Source organism: Ambystoma mexicanum, chromosome 9, assembly GCF_040938575.1.
Source record: "Ambystoma mexicanum isolate Mex_15411 chromosome 9, UKY_AmexF1_1, whole genome shotgun sequence".
Classification (NCBI taxonomy): domain Eukaryota; kingdom Metazoa; phylum Chordata; class Amphibia; order Caudata; family Ambystomatidae; genus Ambystoma; species Ambystoma mexicanum.
Window position 1 is genome coordinate 1,285,878,416 of NC_090931.1, and position 27,849 is coordinate 1,285,906,264.

At 47.0% G+C, this 27,849-nt stretch overlaps 1 protein-coding gene across 3 annotated transcripts in view; it reads left to right on the forward strand.

Moving 5' to 3' along the window:
- LOC138489065 (protein mono-ADP-ribosyltransferase PARP14-like) overlaps nucleotides 1-27,849 on the forward strand; it is a 1,946,959-nt gene that overhangs the window by 858,368 nt on the left and 1,060,742 nt on the right. For all 3 annotated transcript variants that reach the window (XM_069616628.1, XM_069616629.1, XM_069616630.1), the window contains exon 10: nucleotides 7,238-7,349. In XM_069616628.1, coding sequence (XP_069472729.1) covers nucleotides 7,238-7,349 — 112 coding nt within the window. The remainder of the gene's footprint in view (nucleotides 1-7,237; nucleotides 7,350-27,849) is intronic.

Below are 27,849 nucleotides of genomic sequence, written 5' to 3' on the forward strand. Positions count from 1 at the left end.
GCACGATCCACATCAGTGCTTGTGACCCTGCACACTGCCACAAAAGAATGATTCCACCATTCCACTCATTCTCATTACTCTGCTGCCTTCCAAGATGTGATCCTGGTGTCTTGTTTTCAGCTCTGGTGTCATCTTGAGTTATTGTTGTGGGCTTAAATCATTCTTCCTGCATTCACTGCTAACTTAATATATATTACAAAGAGATCATTCCATGCTCCACTCTTAATATATATTACACAGAGAGCATTACGTGTGCCACTTTCTCTACTATCCTCGGAGCTCCTCATCATCCTTAGAAATCTGATTCCACGTGGTAGGCTTCGTTTAGTGAGTGGGAGTATGTAAGAGCAAACGCAATAGGAAGACATTGTTCCTGACAGGGATACACCCTCCTCCCAACCCCCTTTAGTATTCCTTTATGGTAGTTTTACTGTTTAATTTAGCCTCTTTGGAGCTCAGGAAGTTGAGTGAAACTTATAACTATCAAAAGGACCATAACTGAAGGACATGTCTAGTTACCAGCAACAACTCATGAAAAAAAGGAAGTTACGGTATCAATTTATTAAGGAATGGTATTAGTTTAGATTAAATGGTAATATTGAGTGGCATATTGGGGTGGAGATACCTGGCATCGTTGACTATCGATTATATTTACTCATCAGGAAGGATTTTCAGGAATTGCACATACTTTGAACTAGTATGTTCTGATTTGAGTGATCGTATCATGCTTTGGGCGCATGTGGACAACTTCTATAAGCTTATGAAAGGAAAAGTATGATCTAATATTGAAGTAGATAATCATAGAAAAAAGGTTAGATGGTACCCTTTGATCATCTCTAACTTTAATAAAAAGATGCAGAACTAATGTTAACTGCTCTTACCAAATCTGAGAGGAATTTCTGGGAATTGGTTGGGTTTAAAAGGGAGGCAAGAGATTGTACAGGATAAACCTATACTGGATATTACATTACTTGCAGTTGTATGCACAACCTGTAGAGATGGATATCACTTGAATCTTCTTTGGTTTGGAAATTGAACTTCGAGGTTGAAGATATCCTCTGAATAATACATTTATTTAGTCATCCTAGAGCCCCTGGCCCTAACGGCAATGTAACTTGATATTTAAAGGGAATCCTTTAAGATGGGCCAATATACTACATATTCTATTTGTACACATTTTGGCGGGTAAAAATAAAACGTCAGTCCTGGAAGTGGTCCTCGATAGTACCGCTCTTTAAAAACAACGCAAAAGAGGATCCATCTAATTATAGCCCTATTGTGCTTCTTGATTATAATTATTCATTTAAATTGCGCTTAATAGCAACTAGTGGTTTCTAAAAGCGGGATTGGTATTCAAACCTGTGTTGCGTTGCGTTGTCTTGCTTCCAAGACAAATGCGTTGCCCCTGCGCTATCCTTCCTACCATGATGCAGATGCAAACCTTTTTTCTTCAATTATATTGCGTGAATTGAACGAGTGGACGATTGAGAATAACATCTTAAACCGTTTTCAAACTGGGTTTCGCAAGGGCATCGGGACATCGCAGAATAGCTACATTTTAATGATGAAAGAAAACAGTCTGTTAAGTGATCTAGAGCAGTTTTCATGGCTAGCATTGACCTGTCGTTGGCTTTCGATAACATAAATCGGGAGAAATGTTAGCTAAATGGGGGCTGTGTAGGGGAGGCATGGTATCCCAGGTATGACACTGACACAAAAGGTACAATTTGTAAAACCTTTATTAAAGTTTTGGGATTTGGATAACTAGGATGGCAGTAGTCTCAACCATCAAATAATAAATAACACAGTCCTAGTAAAGTCCCTCAAATCAAAATGGCCTATGCTAACAAAACATAATGCCTGCCCTATCTCTTGTACAAAAAGTGTATTGACGAAATATGTATGTAAATTAAAATCAGTGTTTAAATATCAAGAATAAATGTGGCTGAATCAGCTCTCCTGCTGACATTGGACAACACGGAGTAAGGCGGGCCCTGTAGGCAGGATGACGCACTCTGGCTCGGGTTTTCAACACAAAACAGTTCCAAAACGTGGATCAAGGCCCACCTGACCTTCCATGTTAAAGTCTCTTGCCAGACTTCCAATTTACATTTCAACAAAAAGTTCATGTAGGTCACCCTCTGTCTGGCTCAGCTCTTTCACAACAAATTTCAACAATACTTGAAAGGTGGCTCCCTTCCCCCACTTACACTTCGGGTCTCCCTCAGTCGGGCTCAGACCGTTTTCGGATGTCGAAGACTTTCAAATGTGTGTGTTTTTATTTGTACAGACCTCGGCAGGACCACTTCTGCTCAATTCAATGTTCAGCTTTTTACTTTCCCCTTCTCTCAAGGTTAATTTTGCTCACTTCATTTTTAGAGTACATTTACTTTATCGCTACAAACAATGCACCTTTCGCAGAGACTTTCAAGTGGACTACTTCCTTTCGGCGGACCACGTTACTCAGTATCGCTGATTGCACAGCTGTCCTTACTTCAAAGTTCATTCACAGGTCTGCCTTTCTTCGCGTCTCGTCCTCACGCATGCAGCCTTCACTTGTGATATAATGTTGCCACTTCAAACTTTCTTTAACACACTGGTCTCTCAGGTTGCTTGCCAACTCACTGGCTGTGTGCGTTTCTTTCTCGGTTTTATGATTTCCAATTCATGAGTCAAGGTTAGTACCACAGGCTTGGTGCCTCCTTGTTGTGAGCTAAGGGAGAATTGAAGATCTGACCCTGGTTGGCTGTCTTTACTCTCAAACAGTTCAACCGTAGCAGCGTAGACCGTGGACAGAACACCCCCCGCCCCCCCCCCTATGAGCGTGGCTTGCAGGAGATAAAATACACCTGACAGGCCAGGGGCTTGGGTGAAAAGTCAGGCCAGCAACAGAGCTAAGGGAAAAAAGGTGAGTTCACAAGATCAATATCATAAACACTAGATATTGGAAGTTAACTGCAACCCCCCTTGTACAACCCAACTCTTACCTGCAATGGAGGTGAGAAAAGCGGTGACCTACTTGACTGTGAAGGTACTGGTGTTAGAAGAGACTGGTGCAAGAGAGGTAATCCAAGTGGTAAAGTCCCAATGACCTAACTCGAACGGCACGAGGCGCAACTATTAGTGTCCACATAAATCCAAAGGAAACAGCAGTGCGTCCATTTAGATTCCCAATGAGCAGCAGAGCGTCCATAAGAGTTCACCAATAAGTGTTGTTTTTAAAGTCTCACAAAGGTATACCAGCAGAGCATCCAGGTGTCACTTAAAATAAGGAAAACAAAAAGTTCCAAGGTGCACAGTGAACTGAGGCAGCAGACTGTCCAAAGAGGAGATGTGATAGTGCACACGAGAGGTGTGGCTGCAGGTCACAGGCGAGAGCTGAAGTGATGAAGAAAGTAGCAGGTGTGTGGTCAAAAAGCGGATACAGACTCCCGCGAGGAAAATGCCACTTCAAGCAATGGGGTCGGGTAGCAACAGACCTGAAGTGTTTCAGCCGAGTGAAAGTTCTGTTTAGGGCTAGTACAGGAAGCAAGGTCATGGGCAGGCAAAGGTTCGATAACCAGGTAATGTGGGAGAAGGGACCGGGCGTCAGAAATCAGGAACAAAGCAGATGCAGAGTAATCCGAAAAGCAGTCCAAGGTCGGAATAACAGAGGTAAGGTAAATAAACAAAGCGTGACTTAACAGGAGCAAACTCACAGTTAAGGAGCACTGGGGAAGCGTTCTCTTGCCATACTTATGCTTTACCTATGGAGGATGATGGGAGGCACATCGCATATGGATCACGTGACTCTCCTTGGATCGGGGACGCTGGGAGATGTAGTTTCCTGGGTACCGCCGTAATGAAAGACGTCAAGGTAATTTCCAGGTGTTTGTGGCAGAGTGCTTAGAGAATGTAGTCAGATGCCGGGTTATGACACTCCTCCCCAACTCTGCCGTTCACCCGGGAGGGTTGCTAGCATCCTTGAAACACAGTGCAGCCTTCTAATTTGGGACCTGGACTTCCCCACGTGTCTTTTGCGGCCTGTTGGCGGCAACAACCTCCTGTAGGGAAATCCTGGGGTTTTCGACCCGCTGCTCTAGTCCCTTGGTCAGTCACTCTGCTCCAGTAGGTTTGCCTTCGCCCCAGAAGTTCTGCTCGTACTCATGTTCTGCCTTGCTCAGAGTGTCTCTATGTTCCGCCTTTTATCCGTGTGAGGAGAGCCAATTGGTTTCAGGTGTATGCACAGAGTCAAGTGCCTGACTTTGCCTGACCCGATTAGCGGCACATGTCCAATACGATGTATAAGAGTTAGTCTTGTTACTCTGTCACCCTCTTCCTCTGCCCAGTGTTTGTGTAAAAGGGGGGGCGGTTGGGACCTTGGAGAATCCTAAAAAATGGGATGGGTTTGGTGAACAAAAAAGGGGGGAATACCACGTCTCACCATCGGCTGCCTCACCCCCACTCATCAAAGACATCTCACCCAGGTGATTCTCCTGCACTGGTCCACCGGCAGGGTCTGGATCCAAAGGAGATGGCTGTGCCCTGGCAACCTGAGAGAGAGAGATCCCCGGGACTAGTGGGTGAGACACCCTTTGGTTTCTCATAGCTGCCAAACCATTTATGGGCATTTTGGTTGAATTACATTCTGGTACCAAGCTGAAAGTGAGATTGAACTCATTAGGGCCACGTCTGATCACCTATTGAAATGAGTAGAGTGCTCAGGCAGGGCTGTATCCTTGCTCCCATGTTATTTAATTTGTGTACTGAGGACTTGGGAGGAGCCCTGGCAGAGACCGTGTTTATTTCCCCCTGTGCGGATGATGTCATCCTACTGGAAGCATCGGAAATTGGAGTGCTGATATTAATAGCATTTTAGCAAAATACGCAAGATAACTATTTGATCATAAATACTACTAAGACAAAATATCCAATTTTCCGGGGCCAAAAATAAGAGATTGGCCAATGATTGGTGGCTACACGACAACAAGATCAAGATTGTTAACGAACTTAAGCACCTAGGTTTTATGATTTCCAAAAGGGGTAACCATATCAGGATGGTGGATTCTCTGAAAGGAAAGGCCCGGCAGATGCAAGCACAAATTATGTATTTGGACAAAAGATACAGGACTTTTTCTGTAGGGAAGGTAATCCCGGCTCTTATGTAGATTGGAATTTGCCATAAAATGCTGGGATTAGATTCTAAAATTGAAGGGTTGATATGACTATATGTTTTGGGTCTTCCTAATTGTGTCCCGGTTTGAGTGATCCGTTTGGAGCTGGGGTTGAACTCTGTCAATTTCCATGTTTTATGAAAAATAATTAAATTATGTCGGAATTTTAAGTGCCCCCCTCAGAATTCTCTTTATGAAGCATTTATTAAATAAATTGCATGGAATAATAAAAGCATCGTAGAGAAAGTTGGAAAATTGTGCATTGACAGAGGAGTGTCTTTGGAATATATCATGGAAAACTGAGGATAGAGCAAAACGGATATTAAAACATCAGGATTGGTGAGACGTGTGACAACATTAAAGCATTTAACCATTGACGTACATAGCCACAGAGCATACAAAACTGGGCGAAAGGAGTTCCCATTTGACCCAATCTCCTTCCCCCTTTTTTAGGAAATGCCGATTTAACTTGATAATGACGTGCAAAATAGAGTATCCGCAATTGGGGGCGCAGGGGTGGGCGTGTGATTCTTTTTGCAGATATGGCTGTGAAGCTATTGAGAGTGAAACACATGGTTAAGTCATGCCCTGTCCTAATCAATTTGTGCATCATATGTTTTGGTGACTTTGTACATAATCATTAATTTGTTTTAAGGGAACATTTTTGGGCCTTCATTCTCTTTAAAGCCAATGTATGCTCTTCTGCGATTTCTATTAATTTTATGTATAAGTGGGCGTAAGCCATGAAGTAGGAAAGAATCATTTACTAAACTGGGATTTTAATGTTTTATAATATGTTTAATGAAGTGTGTGTTTTGGAAATTGTAAATGTGATAATATTGTAACTGTTTGATATCATTTTGATATTGTGATTAAGTGTAAGGTTTGATTTAAACCATGTGCACTGATGAATAAGAATGTAAGGAATTAGTTTCTTTCATTTTCCTTTGCAAACTGTCATATAACTAACAATAATGCTGCTAATTTACAGATAGACTTGCATCTTAATTTCTTTCACAAAGTTCTGTCCTTGTAAATCTCCCATATTAGATCATATATCGTAATCTCCTTTCTGTAATATTTCTATTTGACTATTTTGGCTTCAGATTTCTGGAAAACAAAATACACATGCACTCATATACACATACATAGTTGATGCAAGAGACCAGTACAGGTCCCACAGAAAAACTCGATGTATGAGGAAAAGGGCCCTGCCTGCTTTTATCAAAAACACAGCATAGACAATGAAATATTTACAATTCAATAGCCCCCCTTCCTTCGTCTAAAGCATAATGTCTGTGACGACACCCCGCACAAACTACCATGAGAACACATACCATTTTGATTACAATCAAATGATTATATTGAGAGCAACAAAGGCTATTCCTGGCCACCTTCACCGGAACCCAGTAGGCAACCAAGGTTTATACACCATGGCTTTATGACCAGTAGGCCTACCATGAGCCCCGGCCACCCCACAGCCTTGGGAAATGAATTCAAGATTATTCCACGCTTTAGTGTAGAATCTTCCCTCTCCTGCCCCCCCTAAAATGGGTCACTAGAACTTCCGCCATCTTAACATGCTTTTGCCTATTAAAATACATTTTTACGCCATCAAAAACACCAAAAGATACTCATGACAAATTAGAAGCTAATCGTTGAACCATATCTGCACAGCTTTTGGTGTAAGAAACTACAATTCAGAGAATCAAGCATAAGGGGAGAGAACACAGCAGGAACACAGCCAGTTCTTGCACAACAGCTATGCAAAGTATAGGTGAGTTTTTAAAAACCCTTGCCCATCCCTGCTCCCTTTTTCAAACTCCCGCCAAAGTGATTCCCTTAATACCCCCACACAGAAAGGCTTAGAAGAGAAAGTCCTAGAAAGACCCGGGCCTTTTGTGGGGAAGGGGTGTTAATGGCGGGCCAAGGGGCTCTGCATCACCTAATGGCTGCAGCCGCCATACACGTCGCGCAGCTCTATTTTAGCAGGGTGGGAAGGGGTTAAGAGCAATGATTCTCATTAGTTATGTTGCATTGGATAATATTTTCCTTGATTAACTCAAATTTGGTTTGGTCTGTAGGCTTTTTCATGTGAACTTGAAAAAATATTTTGTGGAATTTCTTTGTATAAGAAAGAGACACCAAAGGCTGTGGCAAATGTATCACCCAGTGAAAGTACTGCAAAAAGTTCAGGTAAACATCTTTTTTTTAACTTTCCCTTCTAAAGTAAAGCCTTTAAAAAGCTGCCTTTTCCACCTGAATTTGAGCAGTTAAGTAAATCGAAATAGTAACGTCAGTGCAAGAGTCTTACTGTTGTGACCCCTGTGAATTGATGGTTGTGTTACAATATGTGTAGCTTATGGAGCCATGAAGCCCCATTTGAACACCGAAGATCTAAAAAGTGTCTATTTAGCTTTCTGATGGCTTTCCTGGTCTTAATTATCTTTTTTAATTGATAGCTATGAAACACAGTGATTTATGCTGTGTGTCATTTGGCAAATTAATCACCAGTGTGTGTCTGTAGACAAAATTGTGATCAGCAGAATAATACACATCTGGCACAAGTAGCAGTTTTCCAAGTGTGTTTATTCACTTGTGACACCATAGCCCATTGACGTGGAACATCCATAGGAATGGTACTTTCGGACAGTTTATTACTTTGGTTGCCTGTTGACCTATCTGCATCAAAAATTTCCAAAATATTTTGCCAACATATTGTTTATGCACCATTGGTGAAGATTAGTTTGGGGGGGCAGAATTGGAGGGCAGACCAAATTCCTGCTTGTTTTTTGCCTTGCACATGTTTGGAAAATTTTAATTCAGCAATTTTTGTGAACATTTACCAGTATTTCGGCTTTTGGTGCTCGGGTGCAGCATTTATCTGGTATGTCTTTCTACGATTGCAGTCAGCAGTGTTTTGAGACATTTGATTTGTGTCGTCCTGCTTCGATTTCTCCTAGTTCTGATCAGCATGGAGGAACCAGTATGACGCTGGCTGAGTTCTTCCTGCATTGTATGTCCCAATACTTTCACTTCCTTTGACAGACTGCGCCTGTTTTCAGTTCATTTTAGGTCAGCTTATGCCTCGGTTCTAGCCTTAGTACACAGATGACACATAATTAATCTTTTCCTTTCCAGATATCGTACATGATGGGTGTGTAGTCATCAACTCAAGAAAACCAAGCATGTTCAGCAGCATTTTACAATATCAGTCCATGGTCCTGGATCAACAGAATAGGCCACGCCTATTCTTTAAAAAAATTGTATTTCACAAATGTGTATTCTTCCATTCACTGTTTTTCAAACCTATCTCAACAGAACACCAATTTAGAGTAGGAAATAGGCAAGATCCCCACCTACTCCCGTGTCCAGAGAACACTGGGATCCTAAATGGATACTTCTGTCATTATGGTGTGGCCTGCCCTACATCCAAGTGGCTCAATGAGTGTCTCTTTGTAATGTGAGTGTTTTGGATATAACTCCCTTGGTGTAAACCGTTGCATGGAATAGCATATAAAGGAGTTTCACAAGTTTCAGGAATGTTCTACTGACCCCCCTTTCAACAAAGTACTTCAAGGTGTAAAGGTCCACTAATCAAATAACGTTTCTTTGTGTCTAAGGTGCAGCTATTGCTGGAATGGCTGAATCGAGATTGTTGAATCTAGGGAGTTAGTCATAGAAAGACATCTTTATGTCCGTGTCACTTAGAATAAACTGACCCTCATGTAAATTCATGTTTATACTCAAGATGTCTTGGATCCTATTCAATCCTATCCAGAACCCTTCATATAATGTAACGAATCGCTGCCTGTGTCTACCTGTGCATTCCTCAAATGTGCACCTTTAAAGCTTCTCAAAAGACTGCCATCTCTGTCACAATGTTCTTGGAGAGGTTCTTCATAAACCCACTGAGGGATGTAAAACCATCTAACTTAATGGTAAGGCATCTCTTCCAACCAATAGATGGAATACACTCTCTAAGTGGTAGCTATGGCCGAGCAGCCAGTCTTCACTCAAGGGAGGAGGTAGGCTGGCAGGGAGGTACAGTTAGTCCCAATAGTTACTACTCGAGAATGCCCTGGTATATTAAACAATATACAATGTAATTACCCATAGAATACTTATAAGGTAAAGTACTTTGGGTTAAGCATAATGCTTATTAACACAGTGTATGTATGCAACCAGTATGGGGGCTATAGACCATACCCACTGACAGGGTAAGTGTATGTCACTCTGAGGCTCTGAGCAGTGGATGTGGATGTGTTCCAATGGATGTGGATGTGTTCTGTGACCTGCTCCGTGCCTCATTTAAATCTCAAATACTATATTTTGAAATGGATAACACCTCACAAATGATAAAGCAGTAATCATGGCATAATTTACTGTAGATCTGAATACTTTATTGGTGTGTGCTCGTGTTCGGCAAAATGTAAGGATCACAGACTACAAAAGGTCACAGACATGTGCCCAAAATGAAAGTATGTTTTTCTAGAGACATGCACATTTCAAGGTTGTAAGCTAGCAAGCAGAGAATAACTGGTGATTTTTTGAATTCGCCCCAGCACCCAGCATTGTCGCTGGGTGCGGTAGCAACTGTCAAAGTTGGAGCTGGTCATGAAGGAAATTTCTCCTAGACAGCATGGGTACACGGTAGATGGGTATGCACTGAGAAAACGCACATACAGAAATAGTTGACAGCCCCTGATGAATGTCGAGCACTTTGAAGCACGAAGGATGGAAACTTGGACAAGTCGGGTTTAGGAATGAATAATAATTTGTACATTTAGTGCAATTGATTTAGAAAAATTGTGAATATGAATGTGAACAAATTCACCTGTGTCGGGTCTCAATTTGTGTGAAAGGTGAAATCTACTGTATGTTTTTAACTGCATAGGTTTATACATTGTTTTTAGAATAAGTGCATATACATGGATTACAATTTATTTTGCGATCGTAAAAACTTGTCTTTATTGTCTATAATTGATGATTAAACACACTATGAATTGTGTATTGGAGTGCCCTTGATGGGAAGTAAGTGTGGAGTCTTAATTTTCTTGAAGTTCTGATTACTTACCCAATAAGGTTGGAAGGCTTTAATCCCTTAGGTGGGGAAGCAGTTGTTGAGTATAGGGTAAGTATATGCCCAGTGCCTGGTGTTAAGCACAGTAAACATAAGGCTAAGGGATGGGAAAAAAAGGGAACCCTGCTCAGCCATGAAGTATATTTACAACACATAAATAGTTGCAATAATTCCCCATGCCTCTATTATATTGAACGTATGATACAGGTGTGAACCACATACTCCATGTAGCACCTGTGAGAAACCAGAAGGTGTCTCGCCCGCTATTCCCCGGGGATCTGTTATCCAGGTGGCCAGGACACAGCCATCGCTTTTGGATCCAGTTCCTGGGGATCGACCAGTGCGGGAGGATCCCCTGGATGAGGTTTCTTCGGCGAGTGGAAGTGGGACACCGAAGGGTGAGACGCGGTGTCACCTTCCTTGTGGCACCTTTTCGCCATCCTACCAGGTAGGATACCTATAAACTCAACTAGCCCGCCCCCCTTTTGCGACACAAACACTTTCTCGCAGGCAGTTAATCGTGAGCGGCAACGAACTAACACCAGAGCCGTATGTCTAACATGTCCCAACCCAAGGGTCAGGCAGAGGCAGACAATTACTGATAATTACACATACCTGACCTCCATCACACTTCCCCACTCAGATAAAAGGTGGAGCACGAAAGCACACTCTGAGCAAGGCAAAACGCATGAGGAAGCAGCAATTCCAAGATAGCAGTTTAAACCGAGGAGCAAAGGTGGCGAGACCAGTGAGGACGACGAGGGAATTACCCTTGTCCTTTTCAAGAAATGATTGCGACTTTCATGAAGCCGCAAGGAAAAGAAATAAAAGACGGAATTACAGCTGACAAAAGGTGTAGCATGTGTCAGTTACACAGGACCCTCCTGCATTGATAGCCAAGGCGGGGAGAAGCGATTGCCACTGTGGTAATGTCCTGGACAGCAAAGCATCGCCAGCGAGTTCAGCACAGCCGGTGAGTCGGGAGAAACTGATAGCAGACCGGGTTATGCTCAAGGTTGCATGCAGCAACACAGTATGAACAAAGAATTTTTATGCAATTGAACTTTATGAAGCTGAAATAGGTACCAGATATAGAGTGGTCCGTCGCCATGTGGGTGCTCACTCGAGGGTCTCTGCTTGGTACCCCCATGAGCGTGTAAATATTATTGAGCTGTGAAATCGAAGTGGTCCTGCAGCGGGTTAAGTTGAATCCCATGCACATTCGAAAGTCTTCGATTGCCTGTGAACTGAAATTGGTCTGAGCTCGGAAGAGGTAGACTGATTGTATAAACGGGGATCTGAGCCCAGAAGAGTGGGATCCCGGGTGAACATTAAAACTCACCCGATAAGATATTGTTGTGGCAAATGTGAGCACGACTGAGGCATGCCTGCGAATTAAAGTTGGTTTGAACCCGACTTGGGAAGGCAAATTGTGAAAGAAGGATCTGAGCCTACTGAGGGTGATCCAAGGCAAAGAGTGAATCGCCCGACATGAATATTTGGAAAGCAAATTTTTTTCGTTGTTTCTGCTACAACAGGCCCTCTGAAGCAAGAGGCCCTGATGTTGGTAAAAGGAACTGTGACCTTGTGCGAACGAAGCCCAAGAGTGTGCTGCACTCGAGTGACCCGCCTTGTCCCGTGCTAAAAACGTGGGTAAGTTAGGCCAACGGCTTAAACATCCTGACCTATCATTTTGTGAAAAGTTCTTTCTTTTGTGAACATTATCCCACACTATTTTGGAGCATAGCGGTAAGGATTGGCAACAGGATTTTTAGTATAGGCCCTTTTTATTTGAGTAGACTCGACTAGGACTGTTATGATTTGATGGTCGTAGCTTGCTCCCATCTTAGATTTAGGTTTAGATGGGCGTTTTTCAGACCCCAGATAAAGTTCAATAAACAGCCTTGAACTGTGATCACTTGTCTGTCTTACTTTGATACCATGCGCCTTTCAAATGTGTTTATAACACCCAAGAAGAGAGGCACTGGTCTTTAGCCCTTTATCCGAAATCAGGAAATTAAACTTTGTGTGACAGGGTGGTCCCATCACAAAGAATCACGCTGACTTTGTTACGCTCACCTGGTCTCTGCGGGGGCGTTGGGGCACGGTTGGAGCCCTCCCTCGACTTGGCTCCCTAGTGTCAGCTATCTCCCCCAGCTGCCTCGAAGGAACAGGTTCTGGATACTGGTGTTGTGCCTGGGAGGAGAGGATAGGTAATGAGGAGAGTGTGTGGGTATCCTGAATCCCCTCACCCCTTTCGCACCAGAACAATGTGCGCAAGAGTTTTCCCATGCAAGCTCACCTGTTCTTTTGAGATGTTGGGCTCTCCGTCCTGCTTTCTTAAGCAGGGGTGCGTAGAGAGGGCCTAGTTGCTTCCCTGGGCCGCGATGTGGCGATCCAGACCAGCTGTGACCGATCCACTTGAAGGTAAGTTTTTCTAATTATGTCTTTAGCGGTGAGTATTGAAGGAATGATGAGCCGTAATGATTTCCTGGTATGACTCTACTCGTCCCAAATAGGTGTGAAGATGATGGTCGACCGCGTAGAATGGCTCTTAGGGTACTCCTGAGAAGATGGGCTCTCGAGGACAACAGGTACACTGATCGGTATGATGGAAGTCCCGACTCAGGTAAGATGCAGCCCAAAGTTAGTGATTGTGAGGTGTCTAACCTGTTGTATTCTTTCCCCTTGCAGGTGCGGTCCGATGGCGTGGAGCAGAGTCCGGAAACTGGGAGATGGTTCGATGGCTCCGGAGGATGATTCCGCAGAGAAGCGGAGGAGAAGCAAGATGCTCCCGAGTCACTGGTAGTCCGAATCGGAAGAGAGGAGAGCCCGACTCCGGCGGATGCAAGTGTGATGCACGCACAGAGGTGGAGAGGCTGGAGTCAGGTAAGCGCCTACAGCGATGGAGAGGCCGAAAATCAGGTAAGTGCAGAGGACTTCGGAACTGGAGTGCCGGAATCAAGGTGAGTTTCAGCGGTAAGCGTCACACTGCAAAGCAGAGTAACGCGAGGGCCTGAGATTGAGCTGGCCTTATATAGGCTGGCTCCGGCCCCTCCCTTTAGCCACGCCCTGTGGCTCCACCTTGCCTTGTCCAAGGATTCCAGCACGTGCCTCCCAATGCAGTCCTATGGTCATGCCCGGTCCCGATGCACGTGCCTTAGGCACAGAGCGTTACAAGGACAGATTTTCATGAGCCTGGCGCCAAAGGCCAGGACTGGGTCCAAGTGGCCCTTGTGGGTGATGGAGGCCGGGGCCCTTGCCCTATGGCCATGACACTCTTACAGGAAGTCCAAGGGTATTTATTAAAATAAGTGGTCAGAATAGCTTTTAATCTCAAAGTTCTTCGGGCCTACTGGGATCTTTTCTCCCTTGAGAATCTGGGTCACTTTCAATGTCTGAGCGAACAGCTGAGGAGGCAGCACTACTCCCTCCTGATCGCAAGGTTAGGTTGATAGGTCAAGACCCTATCTTCCCTATAGTTTTTTTTTAAAACAATTTTTATTGATTTTATTTCAACAACCAACACAAACCAAACTTACAGTGCATATAACAATATTTGAATATACATCGCTTTATCCATGTCCACTGTTTCGCCCGTTCTCTCCCTCCCGAGCCTACTCTCCCTCCTGTCATGTTTCTCCATCTCGCAATAGGGTTTCATTTTCAATGTTTCATATTGAATCCTGGTCACTTGCTCCATCGTGCGTGGGCCCAAATAATTCAGCTATTAGTTGTTTCCAAGCTATCAAGGTTACAGCCTCTTCCTCCCCGCCAACATTGCTTGCTTCCTGCCATACTACAGTTTCCACCTCTGCCCATTTCTGTAGATCTTTCCACCATACTTATATTAATGGTCTATGACATGCCTTCCACCCCATAGCAGTTGTTCTCTTTGCTAGTACATACGCTAGGTCTTTCAATTTACTCACATGCTTAAGTTTACGTGGTCTGGGAAAACCTCCTATCAGACAGGCCCACACCGTGTCCACCACCATTTGACTCCCTTTCTCTTCCATCATATGTGCCATTTCTCCCCAGAATCTCTCTAATATCGGGCATGACCAGAACAGGTGTACCATTCCAGCGTTTTCTTCGTCACATTTGGGGCATGATTGTCGTCCTGCTTTTTTTAATTTGGCTATCCTTTGGGGTGTCATATACGCCCTGTGTGTTATATATATTTGTATCTGTTGTAATCTAGCGCTTCTTGACACTTTATTGTGATATCTTTGTGCCCGCTCCCACATCCTGTCACTCATTAGGGCGCCCACTTCTTCCCAGTCCTGTCTGAGTTGTACCACTTCCTTTCCCGCTTTGGTCATCATCAGTTCATATATTCTAGATATTTAATGACCCCCCTACGCTATGTCGTATATTGTCTATAGTGGCGTCCGGGTCTTCAGCCAGTACAACTTCTGACCACGTCTCTTTAATTCTCTGCACCACCCTATGATATGTGATGTACTGCCCCTTGTGTAACCCCATTTCCTCCATCAGCCCCTCAAAGTCCTTTATGCTTCCCTCTTGCCACATGTCACCCATTGTTGCTATCCCAACCGGTTCCCAGTGCTTCTGAATCGTTAGCTTTAATTGCTTTTCTTCCCCCGCCAGAGCGACTAATGGAACCTGCGGGGAACACCGGGATGGATTCTCCATTATCTGACATGCTCTTTCATATCTCCCACCCTAGTGTCCTCATCCTTGAGCGTCCCTCCACATTCACTCTGGGCAGCCATATAATTTCTTTTAGGAAAAATGGGGAACAGTCCAGTCTGAACAGCCTGGATTCCGAGGTTGGCTTCTCAGAGAGCCATTTAGCTATGTATTGTACTTGGCTTGCTATATAATAAATTTCATAGTTTGGTATTCTTATGCCCCCTTTGTCATATCAGTTTTGTAGCTTCCAAAGGGCCACTCTGTTCCTTGTCCCATGCCAAAGGAATTCTCTACATATGCTGTCTATGCTGGCAAAGACTCTCCTAGGTATCAAATATGGGATATTCCCAAAGTAATGCAACAGTCTGGGCAGGACCACCATCTTGAGCATCGCCCCTCTTCCCATCATCGCCAAGGGGAGCGTCACCCAGAACTTCACACTTCTTTCATATTCCTGACTGCTTTCTCAGTATTACATTGATACTCTGCCTCCACCGTATGGCAGATGTCTATCCCGAGATATTGGAATGTACTGACCTCCCATGGTATCTGCAAGACCGGTAACCGCTATATTGGGACCCCTCTATATCTGCCCAGTGGAAATATACAAGATTTATTAGGGTTCACAGCTATGCCTGAGAGCCTAGCAAAGCGCCTCATCACTTCCAGGACTAACTGGAGGTTTTCTTCCGGGTAGCGTAAATACAGCAGCATGTCGTCGGCGTACAAGGAGATTAGATACGATTCCCCTCGTATGGTGATCCCTACTATGTCATACTGCTGCCTCAGGTATATCGCGAGAGGCTCCAAGGCCAGGATATACAGCATGGGGGACCACAGGCATCCCTGCCTAGTGCCTCTACTAAGTTGCCACCTCTCTGATATCACCGCTCCGATCTTCACCCTAGCCAGCGGCGCGCTATATAATAATTTGTCCCATTTGAGATAACCCTGTCCTATCCCATAACTGGACAGGGCCGCCCTCAGCCATGGCCATTTGACAGTCAAATGCCTTTATCGCATCCAGTGAAACTATTGCAATCTCACCCATATCCCCATTTAAATGTTCAATGACTCGATGGAGTCGCCTAAGATTATTGGATATGTTCCTATTGGGGACATAGCCTGTCTGGTCGGGGTGTATTCATTTATTAATGACTCTTCTCATTCTGTTTGCCAGGACCGCCGTCAATATTTTACTGTCTTGATTCAACATCGACAGGGGTCTATAAGAACTGCACTCGCCACCTGGCTTATTGGATTTAGGGAGTGGTATAATAATCGCCTCTCTCAGGGACTCTGGCAGTCTTCCAACCTCAAATGCCTCATTTAGCATCTCTAAAAGCTGGGGGGGGGGGTTCTAATTTTTTTACATTTTATAGAATTCGTTGGGGAGTCCGTCTGACCCCGGGGTCTTGCTAGTGGGGAGTTGCCGCACTACCTCTTCCAATTCTTCTAGAGTGATCAGTGCATCTAGCTCCTCTCGCTCCTCTGCGCTAATCTGCGGCAGTTCAATATGCTCCAGTGTATCTTATTTCCCTGCTGTCACTTTCCTCCGCATCTCCATACAAGGTGTGGTAATACTTTACAAATTCCTGATTAACTCCCTCTTGAGTGTCTACTATACCCCCCTCCTCTTTCGCAATCGTTCTAGTCGTAGGTCTGGGAGTCTCAATTTGTATAGCCAAGCCAGGACTCTCCCTGGTATATCCCCCCCCCCCTGCATGCTGCCTCTCTATATATTTATTATATTTGAGGTTGCTCAACCTTTCCCAGTATCCCGCACATTTCTGTTGCCGCCCAAGTATTGCTTCGTTCGAGGGGATTGGGTCCTCCGACGTATTCCATATCTATGACAGTAATCACCACAGCTGTGCTGCTTCGGAAAATCTTTCGGCGTCTGCATCGATGATGTCGATATGCTGTCCTCGAGGGCCTCCGTCGAGCCGACATCATCAGATGTTATAAGTAGGATGCACGATGCCCGTAGCCTCAGTTCAGTTTTTTCCACGAACGTGTTCGCTTCGGAGATCTCGGCGCGCCTTGATTCTATTGAATCCTGTTCTTTCGGTTCCTCGAACCTGTTTCTTCATTGCTACTTGTCATGATGTCTTCGGCTTCTTCCACCCCATGGTCTGGGTTTTCAGAAGTGTCGGGTGTGCGGGTCCAAGATGTCGCTCACCGATAAGCACAACGCTTGCCTCTGGTGCATCGGGGAGGACCATTATACTGACGACTCTGTCGACTGCCAATCGCTCACATCGAAGGTCTTGCAGGAGCGAAAGAAGCTGCTGTCGGTCGGTAAGGTGGCCAAGCCCCGGAAGTTGCGTTCCACTGGTCTTTCGACGGACGATTCGAGGGGCGACTCTCCGCATTGTCGTCGTGAGTCTGGGGGTTCTCGGTCTGGGCGTCGGTCCCGCCATTCCTCTGCCTCTTCGAGGCACTCCAGTAAGCACCGTCACAGGTCGCCTTCCCATCCTCTTCCGAGGACTCCGCCCGTCGGCAGGTTGCTTGTACCAACAAGCATTCCACTCCTGAGGAATGGGATTCCTTCCGAAAGGAGATGTTGGCGATTTTTCAATCGAAAGGCTCCAGTCTGTCTGTGCCGTCTGAGGACTCCAGTCGTGGCCGTGCTAGAGACACCGCTCGTCCGCCTTCGGCCTCGAGCAGTCGTCGCGACCACCAGGCGCCTTCGAGGTCCCGGTCGGACAAGGATGGCCGCTCTAGACATGCCCGTTCCAGGTCCCGGACCTCGACGCCCTCGAGGCCACGAGAACCTGTGCAGTCTTCGAGGAAGACATCGACGCCGGCAGCGCCAAGGTCGTCGATGGACTCTCTCGAGGCCCCACCTCCGAGGAAGTCATCGGCGCCCAGGCTGTCGAGAGACACGCTCGGGGCTCCTCCCTCGAGGCCTGTGTCGACGCCGTCGAAGCTGTCGGCGCTGTGCTCGACTTCGACGCCGATTCCATTGACGCCTTTCGAGGCGGCTTTGTTGGGGATGCCTCGCGGTATGGGGGAATCCCCCGGAAAGGCTCTGGCAAAACATGTCTTTGTTCCTTTTTCAGTTCCCTCTTTCCAGCCTCTGGATTATATTTCTGAGGTGGATGAGGGGTCTGAGGAAGGTGAGGTTCCTGCAGAGGTTACTGATGGCCTCCTTTCTGGTCATAGCCAGCTTGAGGACCTGCGCCAGTCATTGCATGACGCCAGTGGGCTCGACACCTCTCCGGAGGTGGAATTTGGTAGGCCTGAGCTTGGCACGCATGCCGACTCCTCTTATCGGCGCCTGATGTTGAGGGTCACGGATTACCTGGGGTGGTCTGCCCCCCTGGGGATTTTCAGCAGGATGATCTGACTGATATCCTCGACCAAGGTCCACCAACTGACCCGGTACTGCCATCCGATATGGCCTTGCAGTGAAGGGTGGCTGCAGCTTGGACTTCTCCGGAGAGTCTCCCGGCAGTGAGCAAGTCATTGCCGAAGAAATATCGCCCAGCAAGTGGCGACCCCTGCTACTTGACCAGGCACCCTACTCTTGAGAGTTTGGTGGTGCAGGCGGCTACAGCCCCAGCAAAGCAGGCGTTGTACCCTACCATCCCTCCTGATAGGGACGACAAACGTTTTGAAGGCTGGGCGAAGAAGGGATTTTCTTCTGGGGGTATGGCGCTTCAGGCTGCCAACTCAGTTTGTGCCTTGTCTCGTTTCACGCACACTCTGTGGAACTGTATTTCCCTAGCAGCTGATCATATTCAAGAGGGGGAGGAACGGGATGGTTTCCTTGCTATTGTTCAGGATGGCAAGGATGCCGCCATTTGTGAATCCGTTCAGTCGGGTCTGTACATGGTTGATTGCGTCAGCCGGTCCATGGCGGCGAGCACTGTAATACGTAGGTTTTCGTGGTTGCGGAAGTCGGGTTTTGCTCCTGATGTGCAAGCCCGCCTCCTCAACATGCCCTTTGATGGTGATCATCTTTTTGGCAGCAAGGCTGACAAGAGTCTTGAGAGGTTGCAGACCTCCAAATCTGTAGCGAAGTCGTTGGGCGCTGCAGTTCGCCAACCTCTGCCTTTTTCGTCCTAGGGGACAGCAATGGAGGGAAGGTTCCTTTCGATATTACTCGTCCTTTAGTAAGTCGAGAGGAGCTGCAAGTCAAAGGGGCAACCGTAGGAGTGCCAGAGGTGGAAAACAAGGTACTTGAAGTGCCAAGGCGTGCAAACAGTTGCCTCTTTGCCCTCAGGCACTGCCACAGCCGCTTCAGCTCAGTCATGAGACCCATGCTTCTCCGGTTGGGGGAAGGCTGGCGCAGCATCTGTTACGCTCACCTGACTCCCACGGAGGCGCTGGCCTGGTTCGCGCTGCTGTGACCTCTTCTAAGGTGATGCGCAGGGTACGGAAGACGGACTGGACCGGACCCCCAAATCTGGCTTGTCTGGCTCGCAGAAGTATCCTTCTGTAGGCGAAAATAGGGGATTAACTGTCTGCGGGGTAATGCAATCGGCCTCCCACTTTCCCCTCTCAACCTCCTCGAAACCCTTCTGTGATTCCTCGTAGCGTCTCACCTTAGGGTCTGGAAGGACGAGCTCCCCATCCTGCTTCTGATGCAGGGGCGCGTTGGTATCCAGTTACTTCACTGGATTTTCTGATTGGTGAGAACCAAACTTGCTTGGCTTCCAGGTAAGTTTTTTGATAAGAGGTTCCCCTTGTGTCCATGCATTAATGTACTAATGCTAGTGTCTTTTTCCCCATAGGGGCCGGGGTACGGAATGCCGGGGAACAGGCACCGACCCGAGATGAGAGGTGAAATCCTTGTAGAAATCGGGTAAGTCTTTAATGAGCGTTTTTTGGTAATGTCTTTTCGTTCGCTCATTAACGCTGATGTCTCTTTTTCCCCTTAGGGGCCGGGCTCCGGAAATGCCAGGATGCGGCGCGGACCCGAAATGAAGAGGGAATGAATCAACAGGTAAGTCTTAACATGGAGATTTAGCTTTGCTTATTCCCGTCTCTCTCTCACCTTTTGTTCTGGTCTTTTTCTCCCTAGGCGCTGGGGCGTGACTGCGAATCCAGATGATCGCTGCTGAACATGGAGGCGCCCTGTGAAGGTGAGTGGAATGCGGCGCTGCAGCGATCGACGCGATGAGCTTTTAAATAAGTTTTCCTTTTCAGGATTGTCGGCGAGATGTCTCCGGGATGCAGATTTAGCAGGTAAGGACTTTTCCTTCTTCTGTTCTCTTCTTTTCTTCCTTTGCAGGTGATCCAGGATGCTGGCAGGCGTGGTAGAAGTCAGTATGCAGGAGCAGACACGGTGAGCGTCCAGCTGCTAGATGCAGAACAACGCGAAGCACGTGTGGCTGTTCGGGTGGGGTTTAAATAGCCTTGGAAGAAGTTCCAGCTATGTATCCTTCCCCGACCACGCCCGGATGGTAAATTAGTCCCACAGGTAAAGTAGTTACTTTCAGGCCTCAAGGAGGCCGGGATCCTGCAGCATGGTCTGCATCAGGTAAGTGCACCCAAGCACTCCCATAATGAGCCTGGCGCCTATGGCGCCAGGACTGATGTCTTTTATGAGCCTGGCGCAATAGGCGCCAGGACACTGTCCAAAGGGCCCCTATATGGGGTTGCTGGGTCCTTCCTTGGGGACTGGATGTCCGCTTTCGGGGACGCAGGGCTTGAACCGGCTCACCGGGAGCGGGCATCATGACACATCTGGTGGAATGGCGTGCCATTACTTCGGACGTGTGGGTTCTGGAGATCATAGCCCACGGCTACTGTCTTCCTTTCAGGCAGAGGCCTCACGACAATCCACCAGTGAATCTCTTTGAAGAGTCCTGATCCGCTCCTTGCGCAGGAAATTCAATCCCTGCTGGAGAGAGGCGCCATAGAACTGGTGCCTGTAGCGGAGAGGAACAAGGGATGGTATTCCCCTTATTTTTTGATTTCGAAGAAAGACTGGGGATTGAGACCCATAATGGACTTGCGCGGTTTGAACAAGCTCCTCAGGAAGGACAAGTTCGAGATGGTTACTCTTTCTCAAGTCCTCCAGGCCCTTCAACTTCAGGACTGGATGGTGTCTCTCGACCTCAAGGACGCTTATTTTCATGTGCCAATCCATCCAAAGCACAAGAGGTACCTGAGGTTCGTGGTTGCACTTTCAGTTTCGGGTCCTGCCGTTCGGATTGACCTCCGCCCCGAGGGTCTTCACCAAGCTCATGGTGGTGGTGGCAGCGCATCTCAGGAAAGGGGGGATTCACGTTTACCCCTACCTGGACGATTGGTTGATCAGGGCGTGCTCTCCTGAGCTAGTCCTGGATCATCTGTCCGTCACCTGCCACTCCCTCCACAAGCTGGGCTTCTCCCTCAACTTAAAGAAGTCCCACTTGACGCCAACACAGCGGCTCCAGTACATCGGAGCGGTGCTCGACACATCCCTGGGGCAGTGTTTTCCTCCCCTGGTAAGGGCTCTTCACATTCAGCAGATGGTGCACAAGGTTCAACTTGCCCAGACGCTCCGGGCGTTAAAGTTCTTGAGGTAGCTCTGCCTCATGGCATCCTGCATTCTTCTGGTGCCGGAGGCCAGGTTGAGGTTTAGATCTCTGCAATGGACCCTCAAGCTTCAGTGGTCTCAGTCCTCCGGCAGGTGCCGCCCTCGGTCGCCCAGGACCTTCTGTGGTGGGCTGTCGAAGGCAATCTGATGAGGGGGGGGGGCTCCATGTTGGCTGCTCTGGCCGGAGGTGACGATCGTGACAGACGCTTCCCTCACGGGATGGGGAGCTCATGCCAACGAGCCGACAGTCAGCTGTTGTTGGTCTCCGTCGGAGTCCAGACTCAATATCAATCTGTTGGAGCTGAGGGCCGTGAGGCTTGCCCTGAAGGCTTTTCTGCCGACTGTGCGGCGGATGCTCTGAGCAGGCAGAGTGCGATCTCTCACGAATGCGAGTTGGCTCAGGAGATTCTCCTGCAGATCTTCGCCCTTTGGGGGACCCCTCAAGTGGATCTCTTCGCCTCCAGTGTCAACCAGAAGTGCAAAAGGTTCTGCTGGCAGGAATTTCCTCCAAGAGGAGCCTTTGGAGACGCGTTCGTAGTGGATTGGTCCTTCCCACTGCTGTACGCGTTTCCTCCAGTCCCCGTCATCCCGCAAGTGTTGCAGAGGTTATGAAGTTTCGGTTCCCGGATGATCCTCATTGCTCTGGCATGGGCCCAGAGGACGTGGTACCCGGACCTTCTCGACTTGTCCATCTGCCCTCCACGTCGTCTTCCCTACCGAGACGATCTGCTCTCACGGGAGGGGGGTCAGGTTCTCCATCCAGAGCTCAGATCCCTCAACCTTCACGCTTGGCTTCTGAAAGGTTGAGTTATAAGGATTGGGACCTCCCTGAAGACGTGATGGAGGTGTTGCTTCGAATGGATTGTGTCCTTCCAAGGATATATCTAAGATGAGTAATACGTGGGAGGAACATACAATCGAAAGAACGTTACAGTTGGTAAGTAACTTGTTCTTTCGGCCAGACTGCCGGCAACAAAATCCCTGTACCGTTGCCATTGGAGAAAGTTCTGCGACTGGTGCAGGGTTAAGAATGTGGATCCTTTTTCATGTGACATTCCTGTGGTTATGTCTTTTTAGCTATTTTTAGCCCACAGGGGCTTGCAAGTGGGTACCGTTAAAGGTTACCTGGCGGTGCTGTCCATATTTAAGCGCTCGTCTGAGGAGTGTTCTTATTTTAAAATTCCTTTAATTTCAGTTTCTGAAAGGGCTCATTAATGTATTCCCTCTGTTACCTTTCCAGATGCCCGGTTGGGATTTGAACCTTGTTCTGAAGGAGTGCTCCGTTTGAGCCTTTACATTCTTGTCCTTTGAGACTGTTGACCCTGAAAACTGTATTTTTAGTTGCGGTTACTTCCGCTCGCAGAGTGAGTGAGTTACAGGCACTTTCAGTTAAGCCGCCCTTCACTGTATTTCACAAGGACAGGGTTGTCCTTAGAGTTCGTCCTTATTTTCTTCCGAAGGTAGTGACGGAATTTCATTTGGCCCAGAAGGTTGTTCTTCCGGCATTCTATCCTCCTCCGCATCCTGGTAAGGAAGAGGAGAGGCTCCATAGGCTTGATCCTAGGAGAGCTTTAAGCTTTTATGTTTCACGCATGTCCCGGGTCAGAGTGGACGATCAACTCTTTATTGGTTACGCTGGAAAGCATTTGGGACAAGCTGTGACGAAACAGACTTTGTCTCGCTGGATTATTTTGGCCATCTCGGAGTATTACCGCTTGGCTGGTAAGGACCCACCGGCTGGCTTGCGGGCCCATTCTACCAGGGGTATGGCTGCATCTACTGCCCTGCAGAGGGGTGTTCCTATTCGCAACATCTGTGATGCAGCCACCTGGGCTTCAGTACATACATTTGTACGTCACTATTCCCTCGATTCCATCCGAGGACAGAATCTGGCCTTTGGCAAGGCGGTCCTTTGCTCTGCTATTTGATTGGCAATTCTAAATTTTGATTCTAAATTCTTTCCCTCCTCCTTGCTCTGGTACTGCTTTGGGAGTCTGTCATAGATATGGAATACGTCGGAGGACCCAATCCCCTCGAAGAACAAGTTACTTTCTTACCTGGTAACGTTCTTTCGATGGGATGGTCCGACGACGTATTCCATATCGCTCCCTCCCTGCCTTCCCCGCTGCAGAATTTCTTTTGTGATTGCAGCTTACGTTCCGCAAGGCTTTGTGTCTGACTGGCAGTTGACTAATGTCACACGTTCTGGGGGAAAAAACTACAACTGAGGCTATGGGCGTCGTGCGTCCTACTTATCACATCGGATGACGTCGGACGTCGGAGGAGGTCCTCGACGACGGCGCATCGACGTCATCGACGCAGAAAAAAGTTTCCGAAGCAGCACAGCTGTGGTGATTACATGTCATAGATATGGAATACGTCGTCGGACCATCCCATCGAAAGAACGTTACCAGATAAGAAACTTGTTCTTCTCTACCTTAGTGTTACATCCCCTTTTCAATGCTGTTTCTAGCTCCCTTTCTGCTTCTTGGAATTCCGCCAGAATCCCTCCTTGTAGCCCCTTGGACTTGGCTATGGCTATCTCCCTCACTACTACCTTAAAAGCTTCCCAGATCATATCAGCTGTCTCCACGCTGCCGGTGTTGATCTCCAAATAGCTTATTATTTCCTCTCTCATATCGTCCCTAAAAACGTGGTCTTTTAACGCTTCTGCTCGGAGGCGCCATGTCGGTATCTTCGCTTTCGGAGGTCGATATTGCCATACTAATATCAGCTGCGAGTGGTCTGAAAGGACCCTCGCTTTATATTCTGTCTGTGCTATGTCTATCATTAGTTCACACGTGACAAACACGTAGTCCAGTCTAGTGTGCAGGTTCTGGGGGGCTGAATAGTGCGAATATTGTCTGTCCTGTGGATGGTGCGACCTTCACGCATCCTCCAACCCGAAATCCGCTATCTGTTGCTGCAATGTCCTAGCAGCTGGGGTGGGTCTATCTATCTTGGTGTCCGATCTATCTATTTTCGGGTTTAATACACAATTGAAGTCTCCTCCCCAAATCACCGCCCCCCCTAGGCTCCCGCTCAGTTTGTTATATACAGTTCTGAAGTATGCCACAGTGTCCTGATAAGGGGTGTATGTATTTATATTTATTTCCCTGTTTTCCACCAACCCTTTTATTATTACCATCCTACCGTCTGGGGCAACCGTGGAATGCAGTAGCTGAAACGGGACATGCGGTGCAACCCAGGTAATCACTCCTCTGGCGTATGCTGAATATGTTGCACCCACAACTGTCCCTCTCCACTTCTTCCGGACCACCTCCAACCTTTCTTGCGTTAGGTCTGTCTCTTGTAGCAGTGCTATGTCTATTTTCTGCCTGCGCAGATGCATCATGACCTTATATCTTTTTTAAAAAACTGTTTAACCCCCTAACATTACAAGTAACTATTTTAAGATCTCCCATGACTTATTAGGTCCCCACTCTTCCCTCCACCAGTACAGTCCGAATCTCAATTCTTCCCTCTTTTCGTGTAGGCTTGTTCCCCAACAGAAACTGCCCTTAGCTATAAACCCCTCCACGACCCCAACCCCTCCCCCCCTCTCCCTCCTTCCCACCCTTTCCCAACTTCCACTGCAAACCCGCTCCATCCCTGGATCTCAGGCACCCCTGCATCTAGCCCTTTCCAGCAAGTGCCGTACTCACAGCCCAGCAGGGTGATATCGCCCTAGCGGCGGTCCCACTCCTCTAATTCCCGGGGGTAGACCTTCTCCATCTTGTATCTCCAAGTTTACTCATCGGGCGAAGCGCTCTCATCGTTGCCCATTTTGCGTTTTGCAAGTTATATTCTGGTCCCAAATGTCCAATTGCCACATGTTTTAATTTACCAAGTGTGTAGTCTTTGCTCTCGGCCCCCACCTCCCTCCCTTCATCATACATAGCATTGTGTTCACTTATCGTGTGCCTGCTGGCCTTGCTCCTCTTCCCTTTCCGGACAGCCGTTTGCATCCAACCATGTAGCCACCTCCTCTGGGGTATCAAAGTGCACTTTGCCTTTGTGGAAGATCTTAAGCTTTGCGGGATATAGGAGCATTCATTTATATACAGCTGCACGCAGTCTCCTCTTGAACGCCACGTAGCTATACTGCTGTCTTTGCACCAACATGGTTTGTTTTGTTTTATTCGTATTTATATAGCGCACAACAGCCGGAGGACATTGTGGCACTTGTTACAGTACAAAGCTTAGTTACTTGGTTACATGGTCATTAGCAATATATATACAGGTTGCAATACCAGTTATATTATGTTTGTGTTATATTACAATATACATGGCAGAAGTAGAGGAGGCAGTCCTCCACTTGCTAGTTGAGGAGAGTGGCCTTGAGGTTGTTGCGGAAGACAGCGATGGACGTTTCAGCTCTAAGTGTGGCAGGGAGTGAGTTCCAGAGTTTTGGTGCAATATAGGAGAAGCCTAGACCTCCCGCTGTGGCTCTCTTTATGCGTGGTATGTGTAGCTGGTTGGTGTACTGAGCATTGGTGGGGCGAGTGGATGTAGTCCTTGATATTGCTTCAGTTAGGTATGCTGGAGCAATTTTGTTGATGCACCTGTGAGTGATGGTGAGGATTTTCAGAGTAATACGGTCTTTGACCTGTAGTCACCGCGCTTCACGTCTGGCGTGGGATATATGGTCTGTTCTAAGGATGCTCATGGCGGCTCTGAGGGCATCGTTTTGTGTGGTTTGCAGTCTGTGAATGTTTTTGGCGGAGGTGCCAGCTAGAAGGGCGTTGCAATAATAGAGTTTGGCTCCTATAGTTGATCTAGCTATGGCCAAGCGGTTGGGGGTTGATAAGTAGGGTTTAATGGCATTAAGGAGTTTGGTGCTGAACGCTGATGCAGAGGCTATGGCGCTGACTTGTTTGTTCATCGATAGATTTGCATCAATGTGAACACCTAGAGTCTTGACAGAGGATGATACGGAGATGGTTGAGTTGTTGTATTGGGGGCTTAGTTTCGATAATGTGTTTGTCTGGCCCAGGATGTGAATTTCAGTCTTCTCCCTGTTAAGACAGCGGCCATTGATTGCCATCCAAGCTTGGATAGTGGCATAGATGTTGTGAAGGGCTGTGGCGTCTTGGGGATAGTCCAGATAGGGGTAAAAGTACTTGAGTGTCGTCTGCATAGTTTGTATATGCAACACCCATGGAGTCAAGTAGGTCAAAGAGGGGTTTTGTGAAGAGGTTATAGAGGGTGGGGGCTGTACAAGATCCTTGGGGGACACCGTGGTAGGATCTGCGTTAGCTGTGTCAGAGTAGACCTTCATGGCTCTTCCTTCAAGGAAGGAAGTGATGCGGGATGCTGCTTGATTAGAGAAATGGGCTGCATGGGTGAGGTGGGTGGTGAGTGTTTGGTGATCTACCAGGTCAAAGGCAGCTGATAGATCGAGTAGGAGGATCAAGGCAGGTTTGCCTTTGTCCATGATCTGTGAGATTTGATTTTTTAGGTCTAATGAGGTGGATTCTGTTCCATGCCCGACAGGGAAGCCAGATTGTCTATTGCCTAGTATGGAGTTATCTTCTATGTATGATTGGATCTGGATGTGAGCTGCTTTGTCCAGGATTTTTAGGAGGAACGGGACTGTCGTTATTGGTCTGTAGTTGTTGGGTTGCGCTGGGTCAAGTGTGGCCTTTTTTAGAAGTGGCTGCATCCAGGCTTCCTTGAGATTGTTTGGGACAGTTCCTGTTTGGAAAGATGTGTTAATGAAGGCAGTAATCAGGGGTGCTAGGTCATTGGCGCATTCCTTGATGATTTTTGGGAGGGCAAATGTCTGCTTTGCAGAGGGATGGTTTGAGGTTTATGATGAGATTAAGGACCTCGGGTTCAGTGACGTTTCTGAAGGAGAATTGAGCGTTATTGAGATTACTACGCTCGTCATGTGTAGGGCGGTTGTTTTTTTGGTTTGTGAGGGCTTTGCAGTGGTTTTGGATTTTGTTCTGGAGTAGTTTTATTTTGTTGAGCATGACGGACTGAATGCTGCCACGCCAGGCTTTGTGTTTAGTTATCTCGTCAGCGGTAGCCGGAGGAGTGACTAATTCATTAAAGATTGCGTATAGTTCTTTAGCTTGGGAGTTGGCCTTTGAGATCTTATCATTGAAGGAGTTAGATTTTGCTGCTAAAATGGCTTTTTTTATATTGGAGGGCTGTTTGTTTGAAGAGGCTCTTATTTAGATCACTCGGATCAGTTTGCCACTTTTTAAGCGACTAGTGCTTTTGAGCTTGGAGGGTTTTGAGTTCTTCCGAGAACCAAGAGTTGCAGTGAAATTATTTTTTTTCCTTCTTGCTTTCAAGTGGGGCTATAGAGTTTATGGCATTGGTGAGAGTATCATTGAAGATAGCTGATAGTATATTTGGGTCCTGAGAGAAAGGTGGTGCTAGGCAGGGGCTTTTAAGGTGTGGACGCA